Source organism: Bos indicus x Bos taurus, chromosome 14 (genome assembly GCF_003369695.1).
Source record: "Bos indicus x Bos taurus breed Angus x Brahman F1 hybrid chromosome 14, Bos_hybrid_MaternalHap_v2.0, whole genome shotgun sequence".
In the NCBI taxonomy this organism is placed as follows: domain Eukaryota; kingdom Metazoa; phylum Chordata; class Mammalia; order Artiodactyla; family Bovidae; genus Bos; species Bos indicus x Bos taurus.
In genome coordinates, this window is record NC_040089.1 from 81,992,728 (window position 1) to 82,006,506 (window position 13,779).

At 38.5% G+C, this 13,779-nt stretch overlaps 1 protein-coding gene across 4 annotated transcripts in view; it reads left to right on the forward strand.

Annotated features, from left to right (window-relative positions):
* Window positions 1–13,779, forward strand: part of MTBP (MDM2 binding protein) — a 77,877-nt gene that overhangs the window by 12,678 nt on the left and 51,420 nt on the right. For all 4 annotated transcript variants that reach the window (XM_027561701.1, XM_027561702.1, XM_027561703.1 and 1 more), the window contains 4 exons: window positions 95–229; window positions 1,782–1,876; window positions 2,681–2,753; window positions 5,908–6,025. In XM_027561701.1, coding sequence (XP_027417502.1) covers window positions 95–229; window positions 1,782–1,876; window positions 2,681–2,753; window positions 5,908–6,025 — 421 coding nt within the window. The remainder of the gene's footprint in view (window positions 1–94; window positions 230–1,781; window positions 1,877–2,680; window positions 2,754–5,907; window positions 6,026–13,779) is intronic.

Below are 13,779 nucleotides of genomic sequence, written 5' to 3' on the forward strand. Positions count from 1 at the left end.
ATGGTTTTTCTCTCAACTTTTATGTTGCAATAAGATGCATTAATCTTCGTAACTTAATTCATGATGCCTGTAACTGTGCTCTCTTTCTTTTCAGTTTGGAAGTGAAATTAGTTTTCCTGAATTTTGTTTAAAGGGAGTCACACCTAAGAATTTTAGTACATCTAATTTAAAAACTTGCTTTCTTGACAAAAAGATAATACCATCGAAGGATAAAGATATTTTGCCAAAGGTAATCTGTGTTTGTTTTTGCAATCTTCCATTCATAAATATTGTTGTAAGATACATTTGAATCTTCAGTTAACTTAGCTAATATATGTGCTTAAGTGTGCTCACTCACACAACTTTTATTATAATTGTTCTTAAATTATACTGTGTTATCAGCATTGAATGATGGCAAAACTATCACTGTTTTAGATTCTTTTCAAAATGAAATGATCCTAATGTTAGGTCAGTATAGGCCTGAAACCACTTCAGGTTTGAACTTTACCATGTGAGCTCTCTAGGATTCAGTTTGAAGGGAGCATGACACAGTGGAAAGAGAACAGGCTTTGATCTCTCTGTCTCTGTGTTCACACACATAAACGCATGCATCAGTTCAGGCACTCAGTCATGTCCAGCTCTGTGACCCCATAGACTGCAGCACACCAGGCTTCCCTGTCTGTCACCAGTCCCAGAACTTGCTCGAACTCGTGTCAGTTGAGTTGGTGTTGCCTCCAACCATCTCACCCTCTGTCGCCCCCTTCTGCCTTCAGTCTTTCCCAGCATCGGGGCCTTTTCTAATGAGTCAGCTCTTTGCATCAGGTGGCCAAAGTATTGAAGCTTCAGCATCAGTCCTTCTGATGAATATTTCAAATTGATTTCCTTTAGGATTGACTGGTTTGATCTTTTTGCTGTCCAAGGGACTCTCAAGAGTCTCCTCCATCACCACAGTTCAAAAGCATCAATACTTCGGCGCTCAGCTTTCTTTACGACCCACCTCTCATATCTACATATGACTACTGAAAAAACCATACCCTTGAGTATACAGATCTTTATATATGTGTTGTGTATTTTTGTGTATACACACACATACATATACATAATCACATATGGTAAAATTACTCAGATTTCTGCAAGTTTAAAATTTTGTATTGTTTGAAGATGTTTTTGCTTTTCTTTGCGCTTCCTATTAAGTACGCTAACCCCAGCCTTGGAGATACCCTCTTCACTAGCTCACTCTTAGTTTAGTTTTAGACTATCCAAAGAAATCCTTAATCTTACTTCTTCGAGTGGAGCTTGCTTTGTTAATTAGCATCTTGGTTTCACTAGTTCTTTCTTTAATTACTTTGGTATTTTCTCCAAGGATTTTTTTTTTTTTTTAATCTCAGCATACCAGTCAGAGTCCATTCTGGTGTGTCTTTTCTTTTTCTTTCTCAGTTTTTCAGACCCACTTCAGTAACCTAGCCTCCTGGCGTATCTGTCTGTCTAGCTAGAGATAAACAGGATAAGTTGAGAACTCTTGTCCTCTGTTGCTTACCTCTTTTTAGACTTCTTCCTGTAAACTCTTTCTAGAAACTTTGCTTTCTAGGAAATCTCCATGTTTATCTCTCCACTCTGAAAGCTAGAATTGGAATGGAAGAAATTCTTTTCTGTTATAGAGAATGAAGTGTTTGGCTTGCATAATGTATAAATACTGTCTTTTTAAGACCAATTTTAAAGGTTTAAAACCTGATTACTAATTTGTTCACTTTCATTTTATTTCTGGTATTTAAAAACTTACATAATTTTATTTTCTTTTTTAGGTTTTTCATTATTATGGCCCTGCTTTAGAATTTGTGCAGATGATAAAATTATCAGATCTACCCTCCTGCTATATGTCGGACATTGAATTTGAGTTGTATCCTTTTCATTTACATGTTCATCATAGGTCACATTTTCTGTGTCAAGTAGAGTTTTTTCCTGGTACTACCACATTTAAATATTTGGCCCTACTTTTGTGTTTCTTTTTTTTATAATATCAGTATACCTTTCATTGCCATTGTTTTAAGAGAAGTTCTACAACTTGCAGAAAAGAATCTTCCTTCAGGTAGTATATTTACGCCTTTAGGATAGGCAGAAGACTTCCTGAAATTATCACTCATTTGTGGGGTAGGGAAGAGGGAAAAATGTTAGGAATCTATGAAGAAAAACAAAATAATTTATATACTATTAGAAGGTTCAGATGTTTCTCTTGACATTGACAGGATAGATAAAAGTGCTGTTCTACTGTATTGTTTTAAATACCTAAGTAAATATGAATGCCATCACATTTGTCTGCAAATATTCAGCGTTTTTAGAATCTTTTTAAAGAAAATATATCTTAAGATGTTTTAAGAATATACCTAATAACAATATTTTGTATAAAAAGAATTTGTTGTTGATTGGAAATGAAACACTAGTACATACAGTGTTCTTTTATTCAGAAGCTCCAGTTTTTAAAATTTCTGGTTCTAATAGTTTGCAGTATCCCTACTTCTTGGTGTATATTCAGAATCAGAAAAATAATTGTCCTTAAGGAGAGGAGTAATTCTGAGTTCCTGCAGTTTAAAATTTTTGATAAATGAATTTAAACATCCTGTGAGTTGGAGGATCAAACTTATTTTAGGAAGTTAAATTATTTGATAGCTAACCATTCCGTCATTTCTTTAACTCCTTAGTACAGGGGATTGACAAAAAACAGTACCAAGCAGACCTCCAGGTTGCTGTTGGAGCAGATTTCTTCCCTGTGTGGCGAGGTATAGAAAGTGGGGTTTTGTTTGTTTTGTTTTAAACTCAGTATTTACAGATGTGTGAGAAAAGGGAATATGTGTTTTTTTAATCTGTCTTTGTGTGATGATTTGGTTTCTTTCACATAACACATTGTTTTGGTCCTAATTCATATTAAAATATTTTGGACTTTATAACTTGAGTCCACTGCAGACAGGAAGTGATTTTTGTTTTTTTAGAAGAGATTTTCAAAAATAAGCTTCATGATTGGTAATTGCTTTAAAGTTTTAGGCTATGTTAGATTTTTGTTAACCTACTCCTTTCACATGTGATTTCAGTTCTGTGGCAAGATACTTATATGGCCCAGATGATAGACACACTTAAGTGAAACATTTTCCCGAAACGTATAAAGCTCTAGATACCCTCTTTTTGAAGTTACAATGAAATCTTTAGTCCTTAGTTTTATAGATAATGTTTCAAGTCAAAATCAAGCATATACCTGTAATTTGGCACAGGTATAAAGTAATTATTAATCCATCTATTGAAGATAGGCAAGACCAATCCTAGAAGACAGCTAAACTGTTGGTATCTATTCATGTCATATTTTCAGTTGTTTTATTTTAAATTTGTTGTATTAGATTGTCATTTTTATTGTTTCTTGGGCAATGACTATAGAATATTGGACTGTACTTTATCAGTCAAGGACAAATATTGGATCTTTAAATATATGTTCCTACTTTAAAGCAGCAAAAGGGATAATTTTTGGAAACATAGATTATGTAATTTGGCTGATAGATCTGTAAATGTGAAACAGTTCATTGTCCTTTTACATTGGGTTAAAATTAGTCTTCTACATTTTTTGAAAGAAAATTTTAAACTGGATGCTCATTGCTCGAAATAATCGTAGTGCTTTATACCATGGTTTTCATTTATTTATTCTTTTTTTTTGGACTGCCTGCCATTTGCTTGTTGCAGGTGCTGGAGAGAATAAAGTGGACAAGGTCCCTCCTTGGGAAGCTATCATAGTGCTGAAATTCTAGTGATTTATGTGATCCTAAGTCGACTTCTGAGCTTAAAAAGGATGTTTGATTATCCCCAGAATAAAAATAAAACCCTTTTAGAGGAATACTTATTAGATTAGAAAAAGGCAAGATAAAATTGTTAGGGAATCATAATATCTATTAATCATATGGGCAGGAACATTTTTGTTAAAGAGGAGAATTTATAAGGCTAAAATGATGATTGTCATATTAGTGCCTGCTTGTTTGGTGTTTGCCCCTTGAAAGGGGTTTGAAACGTTGTCTTAAATTTTGAAATAGAAGGTGAAACTAAAAGCATCATTCTCAGGTCTCTCAGAGTCTATCTAAGGATTAGTGTAGGAGTGAGCACGGCTTATCAGGATCCAAGTTTGTTGTCAGTATAGTGTAAACTATTGACATACATTTATTTTGTAGGAAATTATAGCGTATGTGATTTAGAGATGTTTATTTTCATTTTTGTAGTAAATGTATAATCAAAAATAGGCTGTTTCAGAAATGTGGTTATTTATCTGGATGGTGGATCAGGATATTTATACCAGGGTATAAGTTATGCTTTGAACGGTGTTTAGCATCTCTACATTGTTAAGCTGTAACTATAATTTTAACGGTCATATAATTGTTAAACTATAACTGGACTCTGATCTGGCATACTAACATTACAGCTTTGTCTGCCCTTTGGGCCAGATGGTCTTGTCATGCATTTTGGGCTAAGAAGTCTTCTTAATGCAAGGAGGAAGAACTAGGACTTAATGTTTAGAAAATTAAACATATATCTTTTAGAATTAATGATTATTTTCCTAAATATTTTTATTTTAATGTCTAATCTTGAGTATGTGGAATATACTTGACTTAAAAAGATTATGGCTATAATAATAAAGTAAGAATATTTAATTTTACCTTCCTTACTTTGCCCCGGTAGACTTATTTTTACAACTGTTAAGAATACGTAAGGAAAAATAATAAATAGCAGCAAAAAGTGTTAATTAACTTTGTATCACATATCTCGTGTAACCCATCTGTCTACAAAAGACAATTAAAAGTGACTTTGCTTTAGATTTGAGATGCCTCGTGCCTAAATTTCCCCCAAATTAAAAAAAAAAAAAATGTATATATCAAGATGTGCTGATTTTGTAGCTTACATTTCTAAAATAACAGGCAAAGTACAGCTTTCAGGGTTGCAATTTGTATTGTTCAGTGCTTAATCAAATTGAGAATTTACCTAAATATGTTATGTTGGGTTTGGGGGAACAAATATTTAATGAACATCTGTGAACCCAGCCATGGGAATATGAGGATGACTAAGTTGAGCTTGCTCATAAATCAGTTGGACACTGCTGTATGTTTTCTGGCATAGATTCATGGTTTCTCTGAATTTTATATCTGTTAGCATTAAGTCTCTGATATCTAGGAACAGAAGTTATGAAATTGCCTTTTGATTCTAATTTTGAAGCCAGAACAATAATCCATTTAGACTCAAAGTTATAAAATTATGGCTTAGTGTGACCAGAATCTTTTGAGGACAGATAGAATTTGTGGCCTCTCATTGATTTGCCGGAGAAGGCAATGGCACCCCACTCCAGTACTCTTGCCTGGAAAATCCCATGGAGCCTGGTGGGCTGCAGTCCATGGGGTTGCTAAAAGTCAGACACGACTGAGCGACTTCACTTTCACTTTTCACTTTCATGCATTGGAGAAGGAAATGGCAACCCACTCCGGTGTTCTTGCCTGGAGAATCCCAGGGACGGGGGAGCCTGGTGGGCTGTCGTCTATGGGGTCGCACAGAGTTGGACACAATTGAAGTGACTTAGCAGCATTGATTTGCAGATAGACAAAGAAATTATACCCCCAACCTGAACTTAAATCAAATATTGTAAATATGGTTTTCAGATATATGACTCAGTGGAAGGAAAAGGAATACCTATAGCTGAATACCTTTCTGTGTTTTTTGGCTTTTACTTTTTTGGTAGAGGTGAGGCTGTGTTTTGGGTTTTTGTTTTTTTAGATTTTATAGTGAAATTTTGGGGAGAGAGTGTTATTAAAGGTGTGTTATGTCAATGAAATGTGAGTAGAGAATTGTCAGGTGATACTGTTTTAAAGTTGCTTTCTGTGTGCAGTCACTAAAAGTATGTTCTGTTTTATCCAGGCTGGTGCTCTTTTTGTATTGCCGTGTACCATTGGTAGCATACTTACTCCTCCTCCCAGCCAGCTCAGTTCAAGAAGATGGAAGGAATATATGGCTAGAAAGCCTAGGACAATCACTGGTAAGCAGTCCAGTTTTCATGGTGTAACATAAATAATGTACATATCAAATCTGAAATAGAGATAACACTTCTTCATGAGAAAATGTTATTACTACTAATTAAGAAAGACCTGTATCATATTAAGATTTTTTTTTTTATCTAACAACCTACTGCAACATACATACAACAACCTTAATTCATTCGTAAAATATCAGTGTTCAAAAGACAGAAATCTTGGTTAATTAGATAGCTAATTATATTGAACATGGGTTTCTTAGAGCCATTTCAGGAAATAAACTTGTGGTTACAATTTTCTGATGAAATTAATAGAATCTATTTAACAACTTTTTATATGCTGTGCACTATTCTAAGTACTTTAGAAATCTTGATTCATTTAAATTTTATAATAACCTTATGAAATTGCATTTATACCCATTTAACAGATACGGAAAATTGGGGCTTGGAGAAATTACAGAGCTATTAATTGGCAGAATCTTGTTTTAAATCCTGTCTCTTCCAGTTAATAGCTCTGTTAACTTCTCCAAGGATTTGAACCCAGGCCTCTAATAATCTGTTACATTCAAGATGTCATTAGTTTCTATTATAAATTCAGATTATTTAAATCCAAACTAATATTTCATGAAGTAATGGTGGGTCAGATGTTAAAGTGACTTGTCCAAAGTCACATCACCCAAGTGTGTTCGTCTGTACTCTTCGCCAGTGTCTATTCCAATTGGACAGTGCTTGTGGACTGTGCCTTGTGGCTCAGCTGGTAAAGAATCCGCCTGCAATGTGGGAGCCCTGGGTTCAGTCCCTGGGTAGGGAAGATCCCCTGGAGGAGGGAAAGGCTGCCCACTCCAGTATTCTGGCCTGGAGATTTCCATGGACTATACAGTCCATGGGGTTGCCAAGACTTGGACACGACTGAGCGACTTTCACTTCTTTCTTTCGTTTAATTTAATTCTGCGCTTATGGTTAGCTGTTGTGCCCCATGCTGTGGTAGGACTGCAGACGCGTGTCTGCCCTGCTGTAATCTCTGGACATGCTCTCAAGTCAAGTGCTCGTGCTCAGCTGTGTCCAACTCTTTGTGCCCCCATGGACGGTAGCCCGCCAGGCTCCTCTGTCCTTGGAATTCTCCAGGCAAGAATACTGGATGGCTTGCCTTTTCCTCCTCCAGGGGGATCTTCTTGACCCAGGGATTGAGCCTGCGTCTTCTACCTCTCCCGTATTGCAGGCAGATTATTGACCGGGAAAGCTGTAGAGATACTGTAGAGCCCTAGAATGCCAAGGAATACGGTTTTACAATCAGTGGCTTCCCCAGTACTTTATAGGTGAGATATTGAAATACATGTTAGCAAATGTTGAATTTGAAATGCACCTAGTATTTATGTAGAAAGTTAAAGCTAGAGTTTAAAGTTTTAGATGTATATCTCACTGAGTCATCAGAGCAGGAGATTTAGAGTTTAGCTTACCAGCTGTTTTGTTTACCTATCTTAAAAGTCACCCTACTTCAGTTGAGTTCAGTCGCTCAGTCATGTCCGACTCTTTGTGACCCCATGGACTGTAGCGTGCCAGGCTTCCCTGTCCATCACCAACACCTGGAGCTTGCTCAACTCATGTCCCTTGAGTCGGTGATGCCATCCAACCATCTTATCCTCTGTCATCCCCCTCTCCTCCTGCCCTCGGTCTTTCCCAGCATCAGGGTCTTTCTCAGTGAGTCAGTTCTTCCCATCAGGTGGCCAAAGTATTAGAGTTTCAGCTTCAGCATCACTCAGTCCTTCCAATGAATATTCAGGACTGATCTCCTTTAGGATGGACTGGTTGGATATCCTTGCAGTCCAAGGAACTCTCAAGAGTCTTCTCCAACACCACAGTTCAAAAGCATCAATTCTTTGGTGCTCAGCTTTCTTTATAATCCAACTCTTACATCCATACACGACTACTGGAAAAACCATAGCTTTGAATAAACGGACCTTTGTTGGAAGAGTAATGTCTCTGCTTTTTAGTATGCTGTCTAGGTTGGTCATAACTTTCCTTCCAAGGAGTAAGCATCTTCTAATTTCATGGCTGCCGTCACCATCTGCCGTGATTTTGGAGCCCAGAAAAATAAAGTCAGCCACTGTTTGCACTGTTTCCCCATCTATTTGCCATGAAGTGATGGGACCAGATGCCATGATCTTCATTTTCTGAATGTTGAGCTTTAAGCCAACTTTTTCACTCTCCTCTTTCATCAAGAGGCTCTTTAGTTCCTCTTCACTTTCTACCATAAGGGTGGTGTCATCTGCATATCTGAGGTTATTGATATTTCTCGGGGCAATCTTGATTCCAGCTTGTGCTTCATCCAGCCCAGCGTTTCTCATGATGTACTCTGCATATAAGTTAAATAAGCGGGGTGACAATATATAGCCTTGACATACTCCTTTCCCGATTTGGAACCAGTCTGTTGTTGTTCCATGTCCAGTTCTAAACTGTTGCTTCCTGACCTGCATACAGGTTTCTCAAGAGGCAGGTAAGGTGGTGTGGTATTCTCATCTGTTGAAGAATTTACCACAGTTTGTTGTGATCCACACAGTCAAAGGTTTTGGTGTAGTCAATAAAGCAGAAGTAGATGTTTTTCTGGAACTCTCTTGCTTTTTCCATGATCCAACGAATGTTGGCAGTTTGATCTCTGGTTCCTCTGCTTTTTCTAAATCCAGCTTGAATACCTGGAAGTTCATGTACTGTTGAAGCCTGGCTTGGAGAATTTTAGCATTACTTTATTAGCGTGTGAGATGAGTGCAATTGTGCGTAGTTGAGCATTCTTTGGAGTTTCCTTTCTTGGGGATTGGAATGAAAACTGACCTTTCCCAGTCCTGTGGCCACTGCTGAGTTTTCCAAATTTGCTGGCATATTGAGTGGAGCACTTTCACAACTTCGTCTTTTAGTACTTGAAATAGCTCAACTGGAATTCCATCACCTCCACTAGCTTTGTTTGTAGTGATGCTTCCTAAAGCCTACTTTACTTCAGACTCTAGGATGTCTGGCTCTAGGTGAGTGATCACACCATCGTAGTTATCTGAGTCATGAAAATCTTTTTTGTATAGTTCTTCTGTGTATTGTTGCCACCTCTTCTTAATATCTTCTGCTTTTTTTAGGTCCATACCATTTCCATCCTTTATTGAGCCCATCTTTGCATGAAATGTTCCCTTGGTATGTTGAATTTTCTTGAGATCTCTAGTCTTCCCCATTTTATTGTTTTCCTCTGTTTCTTTGCATTGATCACTGAGGAAGGCTTTCTTATCTCTCCTTGCTATTTTTTGGAATTCTGCATTCAAATGAGTATATCTTTTCTTTTGTCCTTTGCCTTTAACTTCTCTTCCTTTCTCAGCTATTTGTAAGGCTTCCTCAGACTACCATTTTGCTTTTTTCCATTTCTTTTTCCTGGGGATGGTCTTGATCCCTGTCTCGTGTACAGTGTCACAAACCTCCGTCCATAGGTCTTCAGGCTCTCTGTCTATTAGATCTAACCCCTTGAATCTATTTGTCACTTCCACTGTATAATCGTAAGGGATTTGATTTAGGTCATATGTGAATGGTCCAGTGGCTTTCCCTACTTTCTTCAATTTAAGTCTGAATTTGGCAATAAGGAGTTCATGATCTGAGCCACAGTCAGCTCCCTTGTTTTTGCTGACTGTATAGAGCTTCTCCATCTTTGGCTCCAAAGAATATAATTAATCTGATTTTGATACTGACCATCTGGTGATGTCCATGTATAGAGTCTTCTCTTGTGTTATTGGAAGAGTGTGTTTGCTATGACCAGTATGTTCTCTTGGGCAAACTCTGTTAGCCTTTGCCTTGCTTCATTTTGTACTCCAGTGCCAAACTTGCATTGGAGACACTCCAAATTTGCCTGTTACTCCAGGTATCTCTTGACTTTCCTTCTGTTTTCAAGAGACCTTCCCCAGGTCTCCTGCAGGAGACCTGGGTTTGATCCCTGGGTTGAAAATTGTCTCCTGGAGAAAGGCAACCCACTCCAGTATTCTGGCCTGGAGAATTCCCAGACTCAAACAGAACATCACCCTAAGTGACTTGCTGCAAAGAGCAGACAGTTGACTTGCTCATAGTTGGAGCAGGGTTCACCTGGAACAGCTCTCCTGCCCGTCTCACCAGCGCCTACGGATTGAGCTGTGGCGTCACTGAGCTGGTGGCTTGTTTGCGGGTTGGCCTCAGATGGGCACAGGAAGAGGGGCCCTTCTCCATGTGCTGTCAGTGCCTTTTCCTTGCCACGTGCTTTTTTCCTGTGATCTCCATAGCAGATAGCTAAGATTTTTACATGACAACTCAAGATTCCAAGATATACAAAAATTGAGGCTGCTGGGACTTTTTAAGGCTTCTTCCCGGAACTGGCCAAGTGTTACTTCTGCTGTGTTCTATTATTTAAAGCTACTCTCAACATGGGCCAGATTCAAGAGGGAGGTGGCTATCAGGGTCTGAATCCTGGGACGCCACTGATGTCACAGCCCTCCACAGATGAGTGAAGGTAGCAGTGGAAACTGTAGGCGTGGTTGGAAAGAAACACAGCGTGATGAGAACAAGAACCTTTAGAAATACCTGAATTTAAGGCATAGTGGAGGAAACAGTTGTTGGAAAACTGGAAAAAATTATAGGCATTAACATCAATATTGAAATACAATTTATGACATGATATAGAATATGGTGCAAGGTGTGAGAAATGATGGGGAGTCCAGCGAGGTTCTTACACTTGAGGAAACAGAGGCATGGTCCTCTTCTTTGTGAAATTTATAGCCAAATGAGGCAGGCACTTTGAAAAACTATTTTAAGTCCCTTTAGCTGGCAGGGTGAAAGTGAAGTGGAGGATACTTCCAGTGTGTACGACCTCACAGAGCCTTACAAGAGGGCTTCTTTGAGGAACAGACATTGTTAATGTAGCTTATTGCATTGAACTAGCTCATGAATAAATTCAACTTTAACCCTTCTCAGCTCACAGGGAATATGTGTATACCTGGTGATTTTGGCGGATGCTAAAACAAAGTCAGAAATAGACTTACTGGATGGCAGAAGAGTCAGTTTCACCTTACTACATGAAATGATGGGATAGTATAGTATTTATCGGTTTCTCACTATTATCTATATTTAAGGCTATTAACCATAGCCTTGACCAGACGGACCTTTGTTGGCAAAGTAATATCTCTGCTTTTTAATATGCTCTCTAGGTTGGTCATAACTTTTTTAATATGCTCTCTAGGTTGGTCATAACTTTCCTTCCAAGGAGTAAGTATCTTTTAATTTCATGGCTGCAATCACCATCTGCAGTGATTTTGGAGCCCCCCAAAATAAAGTCTGACACTGTTTCACCATCTATTTCCCATGAAGTGATGGGACCAGATGCCATGATCTTCGTTTTCTGAATGTTGAGCTTTAAGCCAACTTTTTCACTCTCCTCTTTTACTTTCATCAAGAAGCTCTTTAGTTCTTCTTCACTTTCTGCCGTAAGGGTGGTGTCATCTGCATGTCTGAGGTTAACTGATATTTCTCGGGGCAATCTTGATTCCAGCTCGTGCTTCTTCCAGCCCAGCGTTTCTCATGATGTACTCTGCATATAAGTTAAATAAGCAGGGTGCCTACAGCCTTGACGTACTCCTTTTCCTATTTGGAACCAGTCTGTTGTTCCATGTCCAGTTCTAACTGTTGCTTCCTGACCTGCATATAGATTTCTCAAGAGGCAGGTCAGGTGGTCTGGTATTCCCATCTCTTTTCAGAATTTACCACAGTTTATTGTGATCCACACAGTCAAAGGCTTTGGCATAGTCAATAAAGCAGAAATAGATGTTTTTCTGGAACTCTCTTGCTTTTTCAATGATCCAGCGGATGTTGGCAGTTTGATCTCTGGTTCCTCTGCCTTTTCGAAAACCAGCTTGAACATCTGGAAGTTCACGGTTCACATATTGCTGAAGCCTGGCTTGAAGAACTTTGAGCATTACTTTACTAGCGTGTGAGATGAGTGCAGTTGTGCGGTAGTTTGAGCATTCTTTGGCATTGCCTTTCTTTGGGATTGGAATGAAATCTGACCTTTTCCAGTGCTGTGGCCACTGCTGAGTTTTCCAAATTTGCTGGCATATTGAGTGCAGCACTTTCACAGCATCATCATTCAGGATTTGAAATAGCTCAACTAGAATTCCATCACCTCTACTAGCTTGGTTCGTAGTGATGCTTTCTAAGGCCCACTTGACCTCACATTCCAGGATGTCTGGCTCTAGGTGAATGATCACAGCATCGTGAATATCTGGGTCGTGAAAATCTTTTTTGTACAGTTCTTCTGTGTATTCTGGCCACCTCTTCTTAATATCTTCTGCTTCAGTTAGGTCCATACCATTTCAGTCCTTTATCGAGCCCATCTTTGCATGAAATCTTCCCTTGGTATCTCTAATTTTCTTGAAGAGATCTCTAGTCTTTCCCATTCTATTGTTTTCCTCTGTTTCTTTGCATTGATCGCTGAGGAAGGCTTTCTTATCTCTCCTTGCTATTCTTTGGACTCTGCATTCAAATGGGAATATCTTTCCTTTTCTCGTTTGCTTTTCCCTGCTCTTCTTTTCATAGCTATTTGTAAGGCCTCCTCAGACAGCCATTTTGCTTTTTTATATTTCTTTTCCATGGGGATGGTCTTGATCCCTGTCTCCTATACAGTGTCATGAACCTCCATCCATAGTTCATCAGGCACTCTATCAGATCTTGTCCCTTAAATCTCTTTCTCACTTCTACTGTATAATCATAAGGGATTTGATTTAGATCATACCTAAATGATAAAAAGTCAAAATTTAGGTCATACCTAAATCATAAAAAAAAAACATAGTCAAGGGTATGGTTTTTCCAGTGGTCATGTATGAATGTGAGAGTTGGACTGTGAGGAAAGCTGAGCGCCAAAGAATTGATGCTTTTGAACTGTTGTGCTGGAGAAGACTCTTGCGAGTCCCTTGGACTGCAAGGAAATCCAACCAGTCCATCCTAAAGGAGACCAGTCCTGGGTGTTCATTGGAAGGACCGATGCTGAGACTGAAACTCCAATACTTTGGCCACCTGATGAGAAGAGTTGACTCATTGGAAAGACCCTGATGCTGGGAGGGATTGGGGGCAGGAGGAGAAGGGGATAACAGAGGATGAGATGGCTGGATGGCATCAGTGACTTGATGCACATGAATTTGGGTGTAGTCCGGGAGTTGGTGATGGACAGGGAGGCCTGGTGTGCTGCAGTCCATGGGGTCGCAAAGAGTCGGACTCGACTGAACGACTGAACTGAACTGAAGGCTATTAACATGGATTGAACACTAACGTCTCTTAACTAAACTTGAGTGTATTCTGGACAGCCCTTTATTTATTTTTCCTCTTGTAATTGTTTCTAAGATAATTTCTTGATTTAGAATTTACTCTCAGTTTTTTTCTTTTTCATAGTTTTTATTGCAGCTCTAAGAAAATACCTTATCAGTTGGCTTGATTTGATTTTTCTTTATCCCCTCTTTAAATTTGGGGATTCATATTGGTAATTTCTGAAAAATAATTAGAAATCTATCACATGACCATCTTTGAAGCCAGATTGTTGATTACGGGTTGGGCTGTACCATTGAGGGCTGATTAAGCTGACACTTCACGGTATTTTTTTTTTTTTTTAATGTTAGAAGTAGAAGCAATCAAAAAGAACAGTTGATTATTAAGTTCTATTTTACTTCCTGGAGGGGAAGTTATGCCACAGACAAAACTTCCATTGTAAAGAGTAGCTGAAT